The sequence below is a fragment of the Cornus florida genome, unplaced genomic scaffold (genome assembly GCF_030987335.1).
Source record: "Cornus florida cultivar Cherokee Brave unplaced genomic scaffold, ASM3098733v1 CherokeeBrave_3.0.0_Hap2_Chr01, whole genome shotgun sequence".
NCBI classification, from domain to species: domain Eukaryota; kingdom Viridiplantae; phylum Streptophyta; class Magnoliopsida; order Cornales; family Cornaceae; genus Cornus; species Cornus florida.
Window position 1 is genome coordinate 88,812,024 of NW_026775571.1, and position 22,553 is coordinate 88,834,576.

Below are 22,553 nucleotides of genomic sequence, written 5' to 3' on the forward strand. Positions count from 1 at the left end.
TTGTTTCCACTTAGGATAGATATACTTAGATGAAAGATTAAAAAAAAAAAATTGATCTTTAACCATCCAAAATATTTTAAGTTTAAATTAAACAAGATTATTATAAAGAACTTGTCGTTTAGAAAGTGACAATTAAGAGTACAAGAATATATGATATTTTTATTGTTATTAAAGATCTTATCTTCCTTCCCACTATTCATAGGACTCGCCAATAAAGATTGTTATATAATTTTATTACTTTTTTCTTGCACACAACATTTTATATAAAAATATCTGACAAAATTTCATACATTTTTATTAACATCAGACAACATTAGTATTTTTTTATCTTATTTTTTTTTTTTCATTATAGAAATTGTACATGTGTATACATATGTAAATAAAATAATAATGTGTTGCGGTAATGACTATAATAATAATAAACTTAAATTTTTATTTCATAATATTTGACCTTTCAAAAGTACAACTAAAGGGATCCAAGTTGAAAATTTCGGTGAGATACAAACTAAATTAATTTTCAAAATTTATATTTTGGGGACTAATTTTAAACTCTTTATTTTGAGTCAATATATAAGTGTTTTAGAAAAAACTCTCTATAAGTGTTTATCTCATACAAACTGAGGATATACTTGCCATGTTTTACTTGTGCGAAGGAACTTGATCATGTGATACTTTCAATGTAATATCGGGTTCTATTTCTATGACGGGAATTCCTTTCTATTTCTATGACGGGAATTCCTCAAAGTTTTTAAATAATTATCTGAATTTGTTTAACTCGATCTCATTAACATTCCTTTTATTTATAGGAGATGAAAGTGCTGGTTGATACTTGATAATTCTATTTAGTACTTAATTCTTAATTAATTATGTGGTCGAACTACTTACAGAATAAGTGTCACTTTAAAAAAAAAAAAAATACATAAGTGAAAAAAACTTCACTTATTATTGAACACGGAGCCCTTAAATTTCATTTTTAAAAAAAATATTAATTTATAATTAGCACTTAAAACTTTAATACATAAAATTTACCAAGAGCCTTGTAATATGATTGTACTTCCTAAAAAAGTGGAGGGTTCAGGTCCATATAAGAGTTATGTGTGAACATATTTATTGATAATGAAAATAAAATTTAAAGTTCAATTCATAAAAATTTCTCTACCATATATACTCAATTTTACTATTAAACATCAAGTGTTTGAGTCCTACATTTTTTACTCCCTACATTTTGTTTTAAGCGAAAAACATTATCTGTATGTATATATATATATATATATATATATAGAAGAATACACAAAAATTGTATCATTTTACTTTCTTCCTTTTCGTTTTTACATAAGTAATGTTTAACAATTAGGCTCCGTATTTTTAAAATTTTTTATTTTTTATTTTTGGGTATTTAATTATCGTAAAATATTTAGAAAGAAAAAAAATATTAAAATTTAACAACAATAACTTATTTATCAATTTTCAATAAGTTATTTTACATGTCAATTAGAAGTAAACTTTTGTCAAATACCGATAAAATAAAAATAAAAAAATATTTTATCCTAAAAAAAAATAATTAAAAAAAAAATATTTTACGCCAAAACAAACACAAATAGAGCGTTAATGTTTTAAAATTTTCACAATATGATTTTACTGGTCTAATAATCTTTATTTCGCTCAATATTCAATAGATAGGAGACGGCAAATCAACACTGCACACATAGATATAATATACAGTATATTATATACATATATATACCTCACTCCACCGAATAGCGTTGCCTCAAAGTGCCAAAAGCTGTGCCCCAAAACAGGGCTAGAGCCTAATGCCTTCATCGGACGACAACCGCCGCCGCCTCATCGCCGCTGCAGATCCGCCGGAAAAGGGCTCCGATTCTAAAGCCGAGCCCGAAATCGATGATGATGATGACGATGAATATGAATATGAAGAAATAGAAGAAGAAGTGGAGGTGGAGGAGGAGGTAGAAGTAGAAGTAGAAGAAGAAGACGACGACGACGACGAGATAGGTGAAGATTTATCAGATTCACCCATCGATGAAGATAGAAAAGGTCAGTTAATCCATCGCTGAAAACGCCTGTTCTTTTTCTTGAGAATTCGATTATATATCAAAAATTTATGGAGGGATTTTATCTTATTTTTTGTTTTGTATCATTGATTATGCAAAATGTTGTTGCTATAATCTATGTTTTTTTTGTTATTTTTTTTGATGTTCTGATTTTTTTAAGTCCACGATTATTTCCTTGTCTAGCAAGCATGTGATATATGAATTTGTTTTGGAGAACAATGAAATGCTAACATACAAATGCCTATTTGATTTGGAAATTTGAGTCTGTTTGGTTCAGAATCATGTGCAAGCTTGCTACTTAAGCAAATTGGTTCATATTATACTGTTCCTATTTTAGCTTGATTTACTTGAGATTTGAAATGAATTTGTTAAGTAATCTGACCAAATCGATTTCTGGAGTGTACTTACATTGACTCCACATTTTGAATTTTGAATGTTGTATGGTGGAATAGCTAATGTGCATTTATCAAGTTGGTTTGGCTAGTGTAATTGGGAAGTTTTTGTCTGTGTTTTATCTGTCTCTAGAAGAGGCTAATTTTTTTGTCCTGGTTATGCTTATTATCCAATCAGTTTTGGAATAATCCCATCATACCAAAAATAAAATAAAATGGAGCCTTAGTTATTTTAATGGACATTCCAAGGAGAGACCCCTCTCTCTCCCCCCCCTCCACCCCCCAAAAAAAAAAAAAAAAAAAAAAGAGGCAGCTGAAGAGTGACAATTCTTGGGAAGAAGAGATGTTCCTCGATTGCAGCTTTTACTATTTGACTCATTCCGCTTCTTGTTTTAGATAAGACACCTGGAAGGTGATTGGCGATGGAAAATAGACACATTGAAGGTAATTGGTGATGGAAAATTAGACACATGGAAGGTGATTGGCGTTTGAAATTAGACAGATGGAAGGTGATGAGCGATGGAAAATTAATGGATGCAGCAAATTTCTGTGGTCGGCTTTATTGTTTATCAAAGTCCTCCTAGCAAGCAGGAGAGAGAGAGAGAGAGAGAGAGAGAGAACCAAATTCTAGAAAGTACCTTGGGAGAGAACTAGTTGCGTTATCTGTTCTATAGATGTACACGTTTTTTTATGAGTGATCCCCATGAAGTTAGAAAGCTATAAAAGTTAGGAACATTCTATATGGCATCTGATATATTCTTATACAAAAACTTGCATTAGTTACTTAATATTAATTGAAACCCTAAAGGAAAAACTTTTAGGTGTTTCTTTTATTTATAAAGTGGTCTCTAACTGCATTTTTTTTTTTTTAAAAAACCGATCTAGGTTCAAAATTATGATCCTTTATTGAGATAATTGAACTGGCGTTTCCTTGTTCGGGGAACTTTTACCTTGTTTTGATTCTTTTGAATTATTGGATTTAGATGTTTACTTTCTTGATCCTTAGTCCTTCCAGAACGGTCATCCTTTATTTTTTTTTCCCTGTGATTTATTTCTTTGAAAATGAAAGGTTGATCCTCGCATGACTCTTTGGATTGAAGGAGTTCCATTAATTCCAAATATTTTTCCTTTTGAAGTGGAAAGTTGCTTCAATTGCATCTTCTTGATTTTTATTTAAAAAATATACTTAAGAAGTTTTTCTGGTTTATGATTGCAATTAACCCTAGACCTTCCCATGTGAAATGAATCAATACTTTCTGCTTAAGCTCAATCGTAGAATATTACATACAAGTTTATGATTCAATTAGGAAAAGAGGAGTTTTAGTGGAATAGAACATCTGTTTTTGAGCCAGGAGCACCTTCTCTCCTACGTAAAATGATTGATTATTTACCGAATTGAATAAAAAATAAATGAAGAATAATTTGAGTTGTTTGGCTTGTATTTGGTTGGGATTTGAAGGGGCAAGAAAGATGAGAAGTCCGCCCCCCCCCCCCCCCCCTCTCTCTCTTCCTGATAAGTAAGATTAAATAAAATAGTGCTCAAAAGGGGAGTGCGTCCTGAGAACAAAAGCGAGACAAAGAATCTAGAAAATGCACTATATCCCCTACTGATTTACAATTCCATCCCTGAACCAAAAGAATAGACTATAAAGAACAGAAAACTTTTTTTTTTTTTTTGATAAGTATAAAGAACAGAAAACTTAAGCACCCAAATCGGAACCCCAACGCCCTCAAAAGCGGGCATGCCATCTCACAACACACCCTCTCCACCACCTCCCCTATCTGGCAGCCTCAATGCAACCATACTAGGGCATTTCATCATCTTATTTGGTAATAAGCTTGTGAAGTATTGTAGATTAATGCTCGTGTGCAGATGATTAAATAGGGAAGAAATTTTCATTGATATTTATGATTAGTTGTAAATAGAACTGAATCCAGAAGAAAGAAGGAAGAGTGAGAATGGTCTAAATACACATATCAGCATACTTGATTTGAATTGTGAGTTTTAAGTTTGTGAATTGTGAGTTTTAAGTTTGTGAATTGTGGTTGGATTCTAGGTAATAAAGACAAAATCTTATGCTCCGTTTGGTTGGAGGGATGGAAAAATAGATGGAAGGGAGAGGGGAGGGATGGGTGAGGCATATCCCTAGAGAAGGGAAGGTGTCTTACCCCACTTTTTGTTTGGTTGAATGGAATAGATAGTAGAAAGGATGGATGGGGTAACACTTTATTCTTGTTTGGTTGGAAGGAAGGGAAATAGAGTTTTTATAGTCTTTTTACTAATATACCCCCATTCTATACAATTATAAAAAGTAGATATTTATTTTAAAATTTTGGGAAGGTTAAAAATGAAAATTACATATTTGTTGGTAGTTATTCTTTTTTTTTTTCCCTCCTCTCGTCCTCCCAATTTTGGGCGGATCCCTCCTTGCTTCCTTCCTCTTTTCCCTTCCCTCAACCAAACACTATGGGCAAGTTTGGTAGGGTGGAATGGAATCAAATAAGAGGAAATGAGAATGCTTTTTATTCCATTCTTGTGTCTGGTGCATGTTTTTAAAGGTGGAATGGGAATCCCAAGCCGTTCTCCGAGAATGGTGATTTCACCAAATTCATTCATTCTCTTGACTAATGGAATGGACATTTCATTCCCGCATGGAATCAGATTAAAAAAACTTATGACCAAAAAATCCCATCGTTGCTAACATCACCACCGCTGCAACCATCACCAAACCCACTTTTAAACAACATCACCGTTGCAACCACCACCAAACCCACCCAAAACCTCCATCACCACCAACAATACCTTCGAATATAACTTTACTCGCCGTTGTGGGTTCATCTTTGCTCACCTTGGATCCGAATCCCGCCATTTCAACTCACTACCCTTCGAACTCCATGAATGCCGGTGAGAGCCCGGAACTGAGCTTGGAAGTGGATTTGCTGATGATAACTATAACAGAGCTTCAAAGTGGGTTCGCGGGTGAGAGCCTCTGTCATCGTTGCTTGTCGCCGAAATCGCGACTATTGCAGCCGCTTCCGCCGCCGTTTCAATCCTCCATCCTCGCTGCTCGTCGCCGCCAATCAGATCCTCTTGCTAGTCACCGAAATCGCGACTTACCCCTTTCTTTGTTCACTACCGTCCTTTCTTCTTTCTTCTTTCTACTTTCTCTCCTCTATCAATTGCCCTAATTTCTTACTAGATCGAAAAGAAATTGGGTAGAATTCGGTGGTGTAGATTTTTCGGCATCGGTGGCACTCGTTGTAGCTGGAACCCCTTTCAGTCCGTCCAGCTTCAAAGTGGAGTGAGTTAAATCTGGGTTTATTTCTCCACATTGGAAATCATCAAATTCTTCCACATATGAAACAATTTTTTACTTGCTTCATCAGAAAATTGGTGATGGTGATGGTGATGGTGTGGTGGTGGAAGAAGAAGAAGGATGAAGGTAGTGGTGGTTGTGGTTGTGGCGGCGACAATGAAGGTAGTGGTAGTCATGGTTTTTGTGGTTGTGGCTGTGGCGGCTACAAAGAAATGGTTCTCTGTGTCTGTTGCCTCCAAATTCATTCCACTCCAACTTTTATGCTAGCCCAACCAAGCACATGAATGGGAATCATTAATACAATCACAAACACCATGATCACCAGTACCTTCATCCTTCTTCTTCCTCCACAACCACAAACAGAGAGACTTATTTCATCGTCGCTGCCACAACCACAACCACAACCACAACCACAGCCACAACCACAAACACCACTACCTTCATCATTCTTCTTCCTCCACCACCACCACCACCACCACCAATTTTCTTTCGAAGTCAAAAATTGCTTCATATATGGAAGAATTTGATGATTCCTAATGTGGAGAAATAGACTCAGATTTAACAGACTCCACTTTGAAGTTCGCCGGACTGAAAGGGGTTCCATTCTACCCAAATTCTTTTCGATCCAATGGTAAGAAATTGGGGAAAGAGATAGAAAGAGAAAGTAATATTCACGATTTCGACGGCGACAAATGGCGAGGATGAAGGACTGAAATGACGGCGGTGGCGATTGTAATAGTCGCGATTTTGGTGACAAGTAGCGATGACAAGGACAGCGGTGAACAAAGATGGGCTCTCACCCGCGAACCCACTTTGAAGCTCTGTTCTCATCGGCAAAGCCACTTCTAATCTCAGTTCCGAGCTCTCATTGGCGTTCATGTAGTTTGATTCAGCTCATCGGCGAACCCACTCCGAAGGGCAGTGAGTTGAAACAACGGGATTCGGATTGGAGGTAAGCAAAGATGAACCCACAACGGCGAGCAAAGTTATGTTTAAAGGTATTGTTGGTGGTGATGGAGGTTTTGGGTGGGTTTGGTGGTGTTGTAGTGGTGATATTGTTTGGAAGTGGGTTTGGTGGTGGTTGCAGCGGTGGTGTTGTTAGCAATGATGGGGTTTTTTTGGTCATAATTTTTTTTAATTTGATTCTATGGGGGAATGGAATGTCCATTCCTTTAGTCAAGAGAAGGAATGAATTTGGTGGAATCACCATTCTTGAGAATGGTGAGGATTCCCATTCCATCTTTAAAACTATGCACCAAACACAAGAATGGAATGCAAATGATTCCATTCCCACTTATTTCATTCCCATTCAACCGCACCAAACGTGCCCTAAAAGATTCTTCTATCCGCCATCTCATCCATCCCTCCTCAATCCTTCCCTTAAACCAAACATACTATTAGGGAAGTGAAGTTCCATCCTTTTTGTTTTCCACAAGTTTGGAGCAACTTCTTTGAGTATTTCATAACACTTCGGCGATTCCTGTTTTTTTCATTTTGAAAAGAGAGAATAAAATTGGGATCTGGTGGGAGTATCATGGTGTGTTTTCCTTTTAAGTGATCTTCAATGAATTTTACTCATAAAAAAAGGGTAATCATGATTGTAATCTACACTGTCAAATATTGAGTGGAGTTGATTTACTCTGTGAAATCAATGATCATTGTCTTAATACATAGTAAATTTATAGATAATTAATGGTGCTATTGTCTTAGGATAGTTGAACAAGAACAATCTTTTGTATGATCTCAATCATTAATTTATAGGTAGTTTATTGGTTATGCATGGTAGAAGCAAGTTTTAAAAACAAATACAAGTTACTTATAAAAAAAAAAAAAATTGAATACAAGTCTGCAAGCCAAAGTTGTGGAGTTTATTATAAATTATGCACCACCGTAGGTAAGTTAAGTTTTTTGGGAGTCATAAGTGAGTAAAGACCACATTATCGATCTTTGGTTACACTTCGGGGTGCTAGTGATGAGTAATGCTTTGGGGTGTTAGTGATGATGACAGGGAACTATTAGTGAGTTACCAAGTGGTACTTATGATGGTTCATGGTGGGGAGGTAAAAGGCCACGTAGGTAACAAAGTGTGCCATGTCGGTGCTACAAATGGTGTTTGTGTGGTTTTGATGGTTGGTTCTTTGCTGCAAACCACAGTGATTGTGTACTGGGATTGTTTCGGCTATTGCTGCCAGCAAGATTGGTTGGGGTGATGATGGAATGAGAAAGTGTGAAAGAAAATAGAGTTAGAGGAGAAAAAGAGGATCTACCTATGAAAAAGAAAAGAGAGGAGAAAAGGAGGATCTGACATTGTATATAGAATTAAGTGCTGATGTGGTATTTTGTTGTGGTTTTTTTTTGCCTTTTCACATGCACTTTAGGGAGAAATATGCTATGATATTTCATAATCCAGTGGGGGACTGAAGAGTTTGTTGGTTTGGGCTAATGGCAGGGGAAGTCGGTGTCTATTTTTGAAAATGGCGGCGGCTAGAGATTTTTAATGAGAGCTTAGAAGTTTGCCCTTTCTATTTTTTGGTTAAGCTGAAATATTATTATTTTATTTTGTTTTGTAAGGAAGTTAAATTTGTGGCAAGGGGTGGTAGGTTTAAGAACTGGATCGTCATTTTGTTGCGTTGTAAAAAAATTTTTAGGCTGTGCCTTTGTTTGCTGTTTATGTATATACCATTGCTAGTTTGCAATGTCGCTTAAGCTAGCGATTTCCTTCCATACAAATTGCAATATTCTTCTCTGCGGTTAAATCTTTCAAACATAGTGGTCGGATAATAGATGAAATTGTGAACAATGAGACAGATCATGCTTTTGTTAATATAATTGATTAAAAGGAACTATGAGTTGCACGGTCAGGAACGAGGATTGATGAAAATGAACTAGGTGGAGAAATATTAAGAATGTAATTTGTGACTGAAGGTACAAAGATCACCGTGTCATTGTATATGTTAATCGTCCAAGATATTGATGAATTTGGCATATGATGAATGCTTTCATGACATACCAGTCATGTGATGAGTTTCTCCTACTTTAATCATCTTGGATGGTCTAGTGGCAAAGATGTAAAGGTACTTTAATGAGCAATTGTATAGATGGTAGTAGGGTTTTAACTTGTGTAGGTTCAATCAGGTTGAAGGCCAATCCAAGTCATGTTCTAGGTGTTAATAGTATTGCTTATGGCCTAAGCTAACCCCAAGTTCAGGGGGATGGTGTATAATTCTAGTTATCCCCAATGTTGGTTAAAGTAGATATTTACCTGATATGTGCATCTTGTAGAAATGGTAAAATATAGGGTTAATTGCATTAACCCCCTGAATTTTCACCGGATTGCAAGTAACTCCCCTGAACTACAAACTGCCTCCCTTAACTAAAATAAATACACACTTAAGGAGTGTCAACCAGCCGTTATGCCCTTAAATTAAATGACCTCCGTTGTAGTGCTATCCAATTTCAGGTAATGACATTGCAGATGTAGTCCCAATGCCCAATAAAAAAGCAACAACACATCATAACCTTATCACAATACTTTCGGTTATATCTTGTGCCAAATAATCCCCCCTTCAACTGTATGTACGAAGTTCTCACTCTCTAATTAAACCCACGCAACTCCAAACCCTGAGCTCTCATTCTTGTTTGAAGTTGGAGGGGTAAACTTGATGGTAATTGCCAATTGGGAGCACAATTGATATGCATAGACAAAGCGTTTGTTTTGGTAGCCAGGAAAATGGTTGCTCTTGAGAATGGTCTTCCAGCCTAGTTTGGATCCCCCTCTTTGCTTCATGACCGGCTCCGGCTCTGGCTCCTTCTCCTTTGGTATCGACATGGTCCGGTTCTGATCTCATCCGCTATGGAAACGATTTCAAATTACACCCTCTTCTCCCAAAAACAAACTCCTCACTCACTTCTGTATGATTTTACTTCTTTTTCTGCGAGGCTACCACTTTAGGAGTACATTATTAGTAATCCACGGTCAGGATAAAACAAGCGTAAAGGAGAAGCCAGACAACAATGGAACTGATGTCCAACCAAATAAAAGAAATAATTGATACCTCTTTTCTTTCTTGACTAGGAATAAAAGAAAGCACATATTGTGGAAGATGGATGGAGACAAATAATAGATAATTAATAAACTTGGTGCGCATTTACTGATATATAGGACAATACTTGCCTCGGTCCATATAAGAAGTTCCTTCTAAAGGTGATGTGGCTTAATGAAAAATCAACACGTGTGGCATAGCAGTATCAGGCCCTTACTTCCCAAAGGAAGGTTAGGGGTTCAAGCCTCAGTGGAGACATGTGAGTGTGAGTACCAACTAAGAAAAAAATAAATTTAAAAATGGATCAGACCTGTTTTTAACGGGCTAAATGAGTTAGAACCCATCTGAATACTGAATCTCCAATTTTCTTTCTCTCACTACTCCCTCTCTCTCTCTCCCCCTAAATTCTCATCTCCACTAGCTTAAGAACAGGAGCTTGAATTTCCAGCAAAAATCACAATAATGACCACCAAATAGACCTGTCAATGGATCGGATTTTGATTCGAATCCGATCCAGTAACCCAGATATGGATTGAAGATTTAATCCGATAGCCCGTTAACAATCCGAATCCGATAATCTGTTAGCTAAACAACGGACATGGAATATGGTCAATCCAATCCGACGTTATATTTATATAATATGTTAAAATATATAATATAATTTTATGATATATAATATTTACATATTATAAAAATATTCTTATCATTATTTTCTCCTCTTCTTTTTCCCTCTCTCTATTTTTCCATTAACAAAGAGTAAAGAATCTAATTTTTTTTCCCCTTTTTCTTCCATATTTTTTAATCTTTATTTTCTATCATTTATTTATTTATTTATTTTAATCATTGTTTGTCATTCTCTTTTGACATTAATTTCTTTTCTTTTCTTTTTATTTTTTTATGTTATTTATAAAAAACTACACCCCTTAATCCTTATCCTATCAGATTATCGGAATGGATATCCGTTTAATTACAAATCGGATATCATTCACAAAATATCCATCGGGTTCTCGGATATGTTCGGATTGAGAAAAAGGCTTATTGGATTCGGATCGGATCATGCCAGATCCGATCTGTTTATAGGTCTACCACCAAATATATACCCATTCATTTTTCTTTCTTTCATAGCACATATACGCACAATATACAAAAGAAGGTATGAGGTTTTAACTATGATCGTATGATGGCAACAATACTGTGATATACTGGAGAAGTTTTGAAGACGAAACCATGTCTCACTTCCTTTGAAGCTATTCCCCCTGTCAAACCTAGCCATTGACATCTTCGTCGTCTATCTTGGAGTTGTCTTCCGTGGTGATCCATGGAGGGTTATTGTCGACATTTTTGTGGTCTTCTTCTTGGATGTTTAGCTGTAGCTTTTTCGTCTTTGTCTTCCATCTTCAGGAAAAGAGGTTTATGGGTCAGTCTTGGAGATAACCTCCTTGACTATCTCTCCAATGACAGAGACGCTGGTGATCTGTTTGATTTCTCCAATGACACAGGCAGTAGTGCTCTGCTTGATTTCTCAAATCTCGCTGTCAGTAAATGGTGGTGAGTGTACTGTGTGTAGAGTTGAGGAACCTTTGTTTATCGAGCTGGCGGTGGAGAGAGTGTGTGGAGTGGCTGTGTTGGTGGCTGCAGAGGGTGGGGAGGAGGGCTGGCGATTAGATTTTGGAATGGAAGTTAGGGCTTTGCTATAGAGAGGGAATTTTTTTTTTGTTAGATGGGTTATACACAGTTAACCCATTTTTTTATCAGGTTTAATTCATTTTGTAATTTTTTAATATTGTAAATTTTTTAAGACATGTCAATATTTGATTGAGCCACATCACCTATCAGAAGGAACTTCCTTTTGATATGGGCTTGAGGCAAGTATTGTCCACACACACACACACATTTTTCTAAACCCTAAACACACACACGGACGCACACAGATAGTGATACAGAGAGAGATTAAGAGAGAGAGAGAGAGTGTGTGTGCCAACGAGCTCAATAATGGTTAGGGTTTGTTGCTGAACACAAATTGGGGATTTTAGAATTTTAAATTGTATACATATAACATGTGTTGTATATATAACGCATATAACAGTCATCAGGGTCATTTATCACATATGTGTCACGTGGCATTCTTTACTGTTAGATTTCAAATGGCCATTTAAAGATGTGTTTTTTGCCAAAAAAGGGGGGATAGTTGAGGGGGTTAAGTGTCAAAATAGTAGTTCAGGGGGGTTTATTGAGAGAGAAGGCAGTGCGCGTGGGGGAAAGGGGTGGGTGGGTGGTGGTTAATGCAATTAACCCTAAATTATATTTGCACAAGTGTAATTTAGGAATTGGTATTTCAACCTAAGAATTCCATTTATACTACCAAATGTTGTAAGAGGAACTTTATCGAATGCAACATGCGAAATTATAAATGAATTTATAGTACTCTTTTGTTTAATGTGATAATTATTTTGAGTATATTTTACAGAATGAGATGCTATTGAAAGATGAACTATTACATATATCTAGAAACTTTTACAAATATTTTTTTTTTGTGGAATCAAATAAATGGTACTGTTTCTATACTCATCTCAACAATGCATTAAATCCTAATTACTTGGGTTTGGCTTAGTGAATCTTTTATGCATTCAGATCTATTTAGGGGTTTTTTTTTTGGCCAAACATTGCTCACATTCTTTCTAGTCTTGCTCTGTTTTGTATCATCTGAAACAAATTAATCCTCTTTGCAAGTCAATTTGTTCATCCTTTTTACATCATCCGTCTCAATGCTTTCATTAGTGCACATTATCTGACATGTAAGTTCTTTCAGAAATCAAGTTTGCACCCTCTTAAGGCCGTGTTACACATTTTCCCTATAACCTGGTCAGTATGTTACAGTCATAGGACAATCTGAAAGCACTCTTCACTCTCCTCCATCACATATTGGTTTGCCTTATCCATCTGTCTTTTTCATTGTCAATGTTCCTTTGGTTGTCCCTTCATCATGGATCGCCCATCCTGAGTTCTCTCTTTACCATTGATTTTTGCAATTCTATCACTTCTTTTCCAAATTTGCATTGCATATATTCTCTCATTCACATTTCTCTTGAACCTTTAGATAGATTTATGGAATCTGTTACTATGTGTCAATCTCAAAAAAGAGATAAACCCAATTTTTCTCTATTCTAAATGAGTAAAAAATACAAAATTTGTCTGTAGATCTGCAATAAAAGCTTTCTGATTTTGTGAATAATCTGCAAGTTTGTAACTTCTTGTTTGTTTTACTGATATTCACTTAGATCTTAAATGAAAATGATGTTTTATGTTAGATCCGTCATGCTTGTTTGTGGATCTAGATATGAGTTTCCCAATGTGTCAATTTTTCTTATGTTCTCTTATTTTTTAAGGTGTTAAGTGAATACATTCATGCAACATGTACATCATACTTTTTTTTTTTGGTTGTATATTGTAAACATGATCTTATGTTTAACTTTAAGAGTTATTTCTATTTTTGAATTTTCTATTTCTTTTAATTTTCTGGTTCTGTCAACTTAGTTTTTTAATTTTTTGTTTTAATTGTTTTAAATTGTATAGGTATACTATTAAACTATTTTGTAAATAACAAAATATAAGTGAAGAGAGGAAAGAAACAAGAAAAACACAAAGATATTACGTGGTTCAGCCACTAAGGCTACATCCACGGCACAAAATGTCCAAAGGGCTATATCACTTTTATAATGTTCTTTCTTAATCTTTGTAGACAATGATCACCTCTATTTATAGATGAAATACTACAAACATATGATAAATATGATATAGGAAAGATTTCTAAAATTACTCCCATGATTCACTCATAACAATATTTTGTGGAGGAGTGATTTAAGGGCTTAAATTACTCCTATAATGATATTCTCTAAACATAACATCTTCCAACAAACTACAAATATATGTTATGACATATACTTAAATATTTTATATTACACACATATTAGTCTACATTAACATGTTTCTCATGAAATGGGAAAAAAAAAAAAAAAAAAACAAATAACAAAGTGATTTAAAAAATCAGAAAATCCTTAAAATTGACAAGGAATATTAAAAATTAAAAAAAAAAAAATTTCATAATCGAATAATTACTTGATACCACAAATAAATTAGTCTACATAGATTGATTTTGATAAATAAGAAACAAATCTTGAATTAAAAATTAGAAAAGTTGCATAGATATTCATTTATATGCCTCAAACTAATATTTGTAATATCTATTCAGTAAAATCCATTAAAAATCATTAATTCACTTAACTATTTCGAAACCCACTTCTTCAATATTCCAGGTTTAGATCATTTCTAAGTCCTTAAATATCCTCTAGGGCTTTATCTATCTTGAACCTTATCAATCAATCACACCAAGAAGATAATTACATTCATAATTGATCTTCTCACCCTAAGAAGAAAAACTACATCCATAATTGATCTTGTTGAAGGATCACAATTTATATGATATCCTTATATTATGTCCCACTATTTGTTAGGTCATTAGGACCTAGGTTGGCAACATTTGTAAAAAAACAGTCTGTTTTTGTATTTTTAGTTTGCTTGTTTAAAAAACAGTTAGTTTGGTTAGTTAGCTTGGTGTTGCCTTTTGATTTAAAAGGTCTTCGATGGATGAATTCAAGACTTTAGCAAGGGTAAAAAGATAAAATCTCTTACTCAAGTACCATCTACCAAGTTGGCATTTTATTTGAGCATTCTCATAATTTATCATGATTAGATTGCATTGTGTACATGATTGAATGCGTATAGTTTTAATTTTATTTTTAAAGTAAAATTTCAGTAAAGAGCGCTCAAGAGGGGGAGTGCATCCTAAATACAACTCCACAAAGGTCCAACAAGGCCCGCTGTACTGTCAATGTATCCATAAAATTCATTATATCCCACACAGATTTACAATTAGAACCCTTTACTAAAACAAATAGAGAATTAAGAATAGAGAAGTTTAGCACCCATGTAGGAACCTCCTCTCCATCAAAGGATCACTTGTTCTGCTCCTGCCATAAGCCCTACCACATACAAAGGGTTGCCACCCTCCAAGCTTCTTGGACTTGCCTTCGTACTATACAATCTCTCCAAGCCTCAAACATCTTCAGGGACTTCTGAATAACCCACTGAACATAAAAAGGGCAAGGATCATAGTTCAACTATCCCCGGCCATTGGGCAGTGTAAGAGAAGATGACTAACTGACTCCTCACCTCTTTTGCACATGTAACACCAATTGATTACAATATGACGTCTTCTCTTCAGATTGTCGATTGTCAAAATCTCCCCCAACAACATTGTCCCCCCAAAAAAAAAAAAAAAAACCCCACTTTGAGAGGAGCCCCGGTATGCCAGACCTCCTTCCTTGGAAAAGGAGGCTCGCAAGCATCACCAATAAAATGAATGCACCATAAACAACCCACGACTGGTGTCCTCCAACACCACCTGTCAAGCTCCATCCCATCCATGTCCTGGTGGTACAACAATGCCAGAAACTCATAAACACCACCCAACTCCCAATCCTGAAAGGATGGTGCTGTTTGATAAAGCTGAATTTTAAGCGCTGAAGCTTTTAAGTGGTAATTAAAAATTAAATAGTTTTAACTATCTTTTAAACATTTCAGCATTCAGTGATAAGTGATGTACATATCACTTAAAATTTTACCTCATTTTAAGTGGCGCTTACCGTTTTTATGATATTCAAATTGCGTTATCAAACGCACTTAATTGGATAAGTGCTTAATAAATTCAAAATTAAACAATGAATTGAGTTATCAATAGCACCGATCTCTCAAACTGTATATCCCATGACATCCTCCCACTATCAAGATGATAGCAGTAGGCAACCACAACCTCCTTGTCCATGACAATCCAAAAGAGGCTCGGAAATGTGGATGCTAGTGCTCAGTTCCCACACCACACATCCATCCTGAAGTCAACACACCTCCCACTCTTCACCCGAAACTGAATGTGCTTTGAAAATTCATTCCATCCCATCCTTTTTTTTTGAAACGTAAAATAATTCATTGCATCCCTTCTGGATGAGTTTTCAAATACCCACCAGTTCGGCTCTAAATGTTTTCTGCGTGCCTGAACACGCTGCTATGGCAAGCACTACTCTTCGGCTGTGAGCGCGGGTGGATGGGATTGACCAAGTTTTCGTTTATTGCGTGATTCTTTGGCTCCAGTGCGACAAAGGTTGGTTTCTCTTTCCAACATGGTGCGAATTAGTATCGACCACTTGGTGCTGCAGAAAGTGTTCGGTCCAAAGGGCGGAGCCTTCGGTCTCAGACCTCATTTGGAGGGTGGTGTGTGTGCGCGCGCGCGCGCGCGGGTATGCGAGGACCTAAAAGGATCCAAGTGTGTGGATGGTGAGTGTGTGTGGGGCCAAACAGCATCCCAAGATGACCAAGGTTGGTCGAAGATGATCAGACGATTGTAAGAAGGGCTGGGAATAACCCCCTTCCACAAGGTTCTTTAATGCTTTGGAGATCCAAAGACTTTAAGACACAGTACAACTCATCAACGAGAATATGCAGTACCTCTGTGCGATCAAAACTTCATTAAATGAGCTTTCGAAACAACATTGATTACAAGATATGAAATGGAGAACAACAAACCAAAAGACACCAATCACGAGGGTTGGTGCTAATGATTGAACAGAACCAAGAACAGACCTTGAAACTTCAATGAAGAAGCATCAATGGGTGCGGGTAACCAGCTAACAACCATGCTAAAGTTACACTACACTGCACTAAATTTAACTAAGCTAGGCTAGGTTAACTAAGCCAAGCTAATAGTTACATTAAGGTAGTGTTGTGTGTGATCGGGGACGCCTCTCTCTCTTGCAGATACCTCTATTTATAGAAAAAGTTGAGAGGATGGGGATGAGACAAATGGGGGGTGTTTGGCTCTTATGTCTAAATCCAAACAGTTATGCTTTCTTCAGTCTGTTTGTGGAGCTTTGAACATTCATTTTCCATGCAAGACCCAACGCTCCTTTCCAATGTGCGAAGTATCTTCCTTTTCCATGCAATTGCGGGCTTGCCTCATCTACGTGTCTTGCTCTAAAGCCCTTGGATTAGAATGTTGTTGGGTGACAGCAAGCAAGACAATATTTAAAAGTCATTCTTTGGCTTTTGCATAGCTATTCTCATCATTGGGCCTTCCAAGACGTCTTCCGAATTGACCTTTTCTGCTGACACCACCAACGACACAGTGTATAAAAACATGTTCACCTCCATAACCATTTCTGCAACAAAGCCTTATTGAACACCTTCAACCTCCTAACTCCCAAGTGTATAAAAGCTATTTTCAAATTAAAAATTCAAGGTTTTTGTAAAATACGGAGTTTGATCAATTGATCTTATCAATTGGTCCTCACTGCCCTAGTTCGATTGATCAACCCAATTGATGGATTAACCAGAGTCTGTGAGTTTTGTTTGTGAACATGTTTTTAATACTGAAGCCTTTTTTTTTTTTGAATAAGTAAGATTTTATTAAAAGAAGCTCAAAGGGAGCGCAACCCAAGAACAAAAGCAAGACCAAGAGGATCTGCTATATAATCTATGTATCCACAAAAGACACTATATCCCCCACCAATTTACAATTCCATTCCTGAACCTAAAAAAAATAAAGTATAGAGAACTTAAGCTCCCATGCCGGAATCTCAACACCTTCAAAGGACTGCATGTTCCGCTTATGCCATAATCTCCACGATAAACAACGGGTCGTCAACCTCCAAGCATCTCGGACTTGACACTTCATTGCACACCTCTCCAAGCCTCAAGCATCTCTGTGGGGACTCCGGCATAACCCAATGGGCGCTATAAAGCATAGCCCAACTGTCTCAAGCCACCGGACAATGCAAGAGAAGATGGATAGAGAGTCCCGCTGCCTGCGTTTTCAGATACGAGTGAGTGAGCGCTTTTTCTGCTATGAATGAATGACCTCTCCATTTATCTTCAAGCTTGCTCTTCAAACCGGCCTATCGCTCTCCTCTATGAAAAGTTTCAACCAAAATGGCCACCTTGAGCGGTGCCTTGGTGCACCATACTGCCTTCGAAGGGAAAGAAGACTTGTGAACATCCATCGTACTCTCATAAGGTTTCAAAACTAACAACTTATTGTCATTAGATCTTCTTAGCATTCTTACAGAACCCATAGGCTTTAAGTGCATTGCTTTTTGGCTTTTCATCATCTTTGCATACTGCTGTAGATGATTAGTTATATTTGAGTGTTGACACTGAGATCATACAAGTTTCAAGTAGACTAATCAAAAAAAAAAAGTTTCAAGTAATTTCAGCACCATGTTCCACGCAAAGAAAGGATAAGAAGACCGGATAGCTAGCTGAAGGAGAACAACCAAGGAAAAAGAAGCAAATCGTGTGGATGGACAGTAGTAGAATTCGAGCATACAATCTTGCGTCAATCTGAGTTGATGCCAACTTTAGGTGCATTTAAGATTTGTAACCTTTTCGCAGTAGTGATTGCAGGGATGGACACGGGAACTTATGTGTTGGGGGAAGAAAAGGGGGGGGGGGGGGGGGGGGTGGGGTGCAGGGCAATAGTGTAAGTTTTTAATAATTTCAGTTGGGGCGATGGTATAATTTTATAGGTATATATATATCAAAATGAATAAAATAGCAGGGTATATTACTATAAATTAAAAAATAATAATAAAATTCAGTGGGGGCAATTTCTTATACATCCGTACCTGAGTGATTGTTTCTACCAGAACTAGTGCCTGGTTTTTCTCCTATGGGCTTTTTGCGTGAAGTTGGTGTTTCTGTGTGAGGATGCTCTTAGTTTACTATATGCTTTAATTTCAGTTATTCGTTATTAACTTATTGCTTAGATTGGTTAAAACTCTAAAGAATTTTAAATTTATGTTATGGTTAGTTAAAATATTACAAAAAACCTGCCCATCCCTCTTCCGGGTCTAGTCTGGGACTTAGACATACTCACATACCAAAACCTAGGGTGCTGGTCTGACCCTTCACCATTTGCTTACACTCGCTCTTGAAATTTTGTAATGGCTCGTTTACTGCCACAATAGTGAATTGACCTTGAATATTCTATAAGCACTTTTCCTCTATTCTACGGGCATTAATATAATATTGGAAAGATCAGCTTATCAATCTTTGGATTTTAAAATTTGGAGAATTCACACCAATTCTAATTGTTGACTTTCTTCATATCTGGATAGCTTTTTTCTCTTGAGAAAATTTAGTTTCCTGCCAACAGGCACAGTCTTTTATATCATGGCTTTAAGAGTTCTGTACCATGACATCCTCTCATTTCCATCGATGAGGTTTAAGAGGTCATGGCATTTAAGGTACATCTCATACAATCAGTACAAATTCTTCTTTAAATTAAAAATACTTGATTAGGTGATTCATTGTTGAGTGTTGTTTAGATGGACTCCTTAGAACAATCTCTTAGGACCCAACCTTTATTATATTTGGCTGCAAGCATTTGTTAGGAGGAGATGTTCACTTTGCTTCTATTCTTGATTTTTGTATCTCTTCCATGTAGATGATAGCGAAGGTATGGAGTCCGTGGGGCATGAAGAGCAATTAAGATCACTTTCTTCTACTCCAGAAAGACCTATAGCAAATCTACAACCATATGGCAGTCCGAAATTTTCTGGTCCAGGTGAGACAAGACAAAAGGAAGAACCATGCATCAATATTGAGGATTCCAAGTTTCCAAGGATAGGAAAGCACCAGGTTACTTCTGATGACAATGGACTTCAAGAATCCACTGCTGATAAGAATGATTCTGGAATGCTTCCAGGAAAGGGAACCCCTAAAAACCATGATGATGCACATTATGATAGCAAGGTTCATCTGTGCAATAGTAGTGTTATTAGTTCCGAGAACACTAAGCCCTTCAGTGTTTCTGGTAAAGAAGTGGCTGCTTCAATTTCGATTAGAGATGGCTCCGGTGAGGAGGATAAGGCCATTATGTATTCTGAGGATGAAATTATGGAAATGAGCATGCAGCCTAGGGAGGATATGGAGCAAAGGACATCAAGGTGTGGTGGTCTGATTTTAGCAAATTATTGAATTTTACTTATCGTACAACAAAGTGTAGGCTTACACTAATTTCACTTTCTTTTGCGGTTGTAGTTTATTTTTCCTTTTCCTTTTTTTTTTTTTTTTTTTTCCCACGAATTCAAACCATTTCCTAACGACTGCTAGGTTTTCCAGATTGGCTGTGCGCCAGATAAGGCCCAGAAATTTGTCCCCTGGTGCAGAGTTTAAGGATGAAAACAAGCGACCAGCAGTTATATGTGACTTTTTTGCTAAAGGTTGGTGCATTAAAGGGAATTCATGTAGGTTCCTCCATAAAAAAGATTTTGCGAATGTCACTAGCCAAAGGCCTGAGGGTGATGTAACTGCTGGAAATCAGAAAAGTGAACTCCCGGCTGATGAAGGTAACATGTATTTTCTTGTAGAATATAGATGCCCTAGTACCTTCTTTACCGTGATGATTCTAATAGCACCCTCTCCTGTATCAGGCTTGGGAGATGGTACTGAGAGCTTGGGGCTACCTGGTTTCCCTGATGCAGCAGTTTCTTCGGTTACATATAGTACTTCATTTTCTTCGGAAAGGATCCCGTCACTGGAAGATCGAGAAAACCAAGGGTTGAACCAGTCTGGTGAGATGCACAAGTTTCTCTCTCTTCAAAGAGAGGAATCTTCTTCTGGGGTTTCCCCTGATTCCCGAGAATTGCTATTACGTAAAGATAATTCTAGGTCTATCTCTCCTCTTAAGGATGGTGGAAGAGGGAGTTTGAGACAAAATTGGTGGTCCGATGATTATGGAAACTATGCTCCACCTATTGTTAAAGGCAGTTCTCCAGTCCGTGGGAGGAGCTTGGTACTTGAGCAAAAATCTTTCTCAAGTAGCTCAAATACATGGTCAGATACATACAGAAGCACTGGGGTTCCCTCTTCTGCAACAAGTTTGGAAGAAATGACTGGTAAGAGAGGCCTGTATATAATCAATGATCGACAAAGTTCGCCAATGTTAAGCCATCTTATGAGTTCAAGCTTAAGCACTTCTCTACAGTCTACTGGCATGTTGCCGTCACAACATATTTCAGCTTGGACAAGCTCATCTTTGTCATTTAGTTCTTTCAATATGGATCCACTTGGTGCTCAGAAGCCTTTGGACAGTGATAAAGAACATCATGCTCTTGGATCTGCTTTCTCGCTGCGCAGTTCCTCGTCATTCTCTGGTTCTAAATCAGATAACTTTTCTCTAACCAATAGTTCTGGGGATTCAATGCTCTTAGCTGGACGTAAAACAAATTTTTCTTCCAATGACTGGGAGCCATCTGTTCCTTTTCGACCATCATTTTTTATTACTCCTCAAAATAGATCATCTCCGGGAAGCCAGTACGACCCTATTCGTGATAGCATTGAGCAACCCAGCTTAGGAGATGGGTTCCCAAGATTTTCCTTCTCTAGTCAAGGGACATCCCTCCAGAGTGCACATCAGCATGTAGATGATGATCCTGTTTTAACAGGGACCCTTGGCACAGATTATAATTCTGAAAAACATTCTATATCTGGTCATCAGAAATTCCATGACAATGTGATGGACAAGAACTTTTATAGAAAGGATTTGCTTACAAGTGAAGCAGAAACTAATGGAACTTCTGCTGCTGAACAGAAAAATGGAAATACCTTTCCCATTGAAGAGAAGCTCTTGAACCCTGCTCATGTTAAAGACACTATGAAAGCAAATAAAAAAAATATTGATCATGGACTTCAAAACGATAGGCCGAGACACAGGAAGGAAATAAAAGTTGACCGGAGTAGAGCAAACAATGAAGTTGATGTTGACCTTATGATAAATGGGGAAGGGCACAAGGAACCAAAAGCACTTAAACATTTTCGTGCTGCTCTTGTAGATTTTGTGAAAGAATTGGTGAAACCAACTTGGCGTGAGGGTCTTCTGAGCAAGGATGGTCACAAAATGATAGTTAAGAAAGCAGTTGAAAAAGTCCTTGGCACATTGCAACCCCAACAGATTCCAAGTACTGTGGAATCAATTAAGCAGTATCTTTCTTTATCCCAACCGAAAATTACGAAGCTTGTTGAGGTGAGTGTCTCAATGTCAAGAGTCTGTATACTAGGGAAGACCTCGATGTGGTGTTTGACACTGAAATTATTTTCTCTGCAGGGATATATTGAGAAGTACGGCAAATCTTGAGCGGGCTAGGCCTATTGGCATTCCATTGTATGGTGTCCTATACATTCTACCAACTCGAAAGTCATGGACATTTGCTCTACCAACTTGAAAGTCATGGGCATTCCTTTCGGGCTATCTTCTTGACTATTTATATCTAGGATTGAAACTTGTGTGGACTATTAGGAATTTTTCTATGAGATGTTTTGTTTTGTGGATGATATCCCCTTTTTAGCCTTTGGAATATAATGAGAATCATGGTTTGTAGTTGCGGTTTTTTAGATCCCATGTATTTAGATGGCATGTGCATATTTTAGGAATTATATAATTTTTACATTCATATACATAAAATGGAGATCTCTGGGCAAGGTACTTTAGATACCATTTTGCTTATGACATGCCTTGGATTAATTAATACGTTGTTGACATGCTTATTTAGTTGTAAGCTAAGAAGCACGGATACAAATACGAAGATGGACATGACACGACAAATCCTAAAAAAATTAGAA

General features: G+C 36.8%; 1 protein-coding gene across 2 annotated transcripts; it reads left to right on the forward strand.

Annotated features, from left to right (window-relative positions):
• The first annotated feature begins 1,751 nt into the window (after positions 1-1,751).
• On the forward strand, positions 1,752-22,325 carry LOC132305254 (protein FRIGIDA-ESSENTIAL 1-like). Of its 2 annotated transcripts, none has more exons than XM_059802927.1 (5): positions 1,752-2,055; positions 19,378-19,879; positions 20,046-20,281; positions 20,366-21,957; positions 22,039-22,325. In XM_059802927.1, exons 1-5 carry the CDS (start codon positions 1,812-1,814, stop codon positions 22,066-22,068), a joined length of 2,604 nt encoding a protein of 867 aa, XP_059658910.1. In that variant the 5' UTR covers positions 1,752-1,811; the 3' UTR covers positions 22,069-22,325. The 2 variants fall into 2 exon arrangements, with proteins under 2 accessions (XP_059658910.1, XP_059658917.1); XM_059802934.1 differs by having other exon boundaries at positions 20,055-20,281.
• The last annotated feature ends 228 nt before the right edge of the window (positions 22,326-22,553 follow it).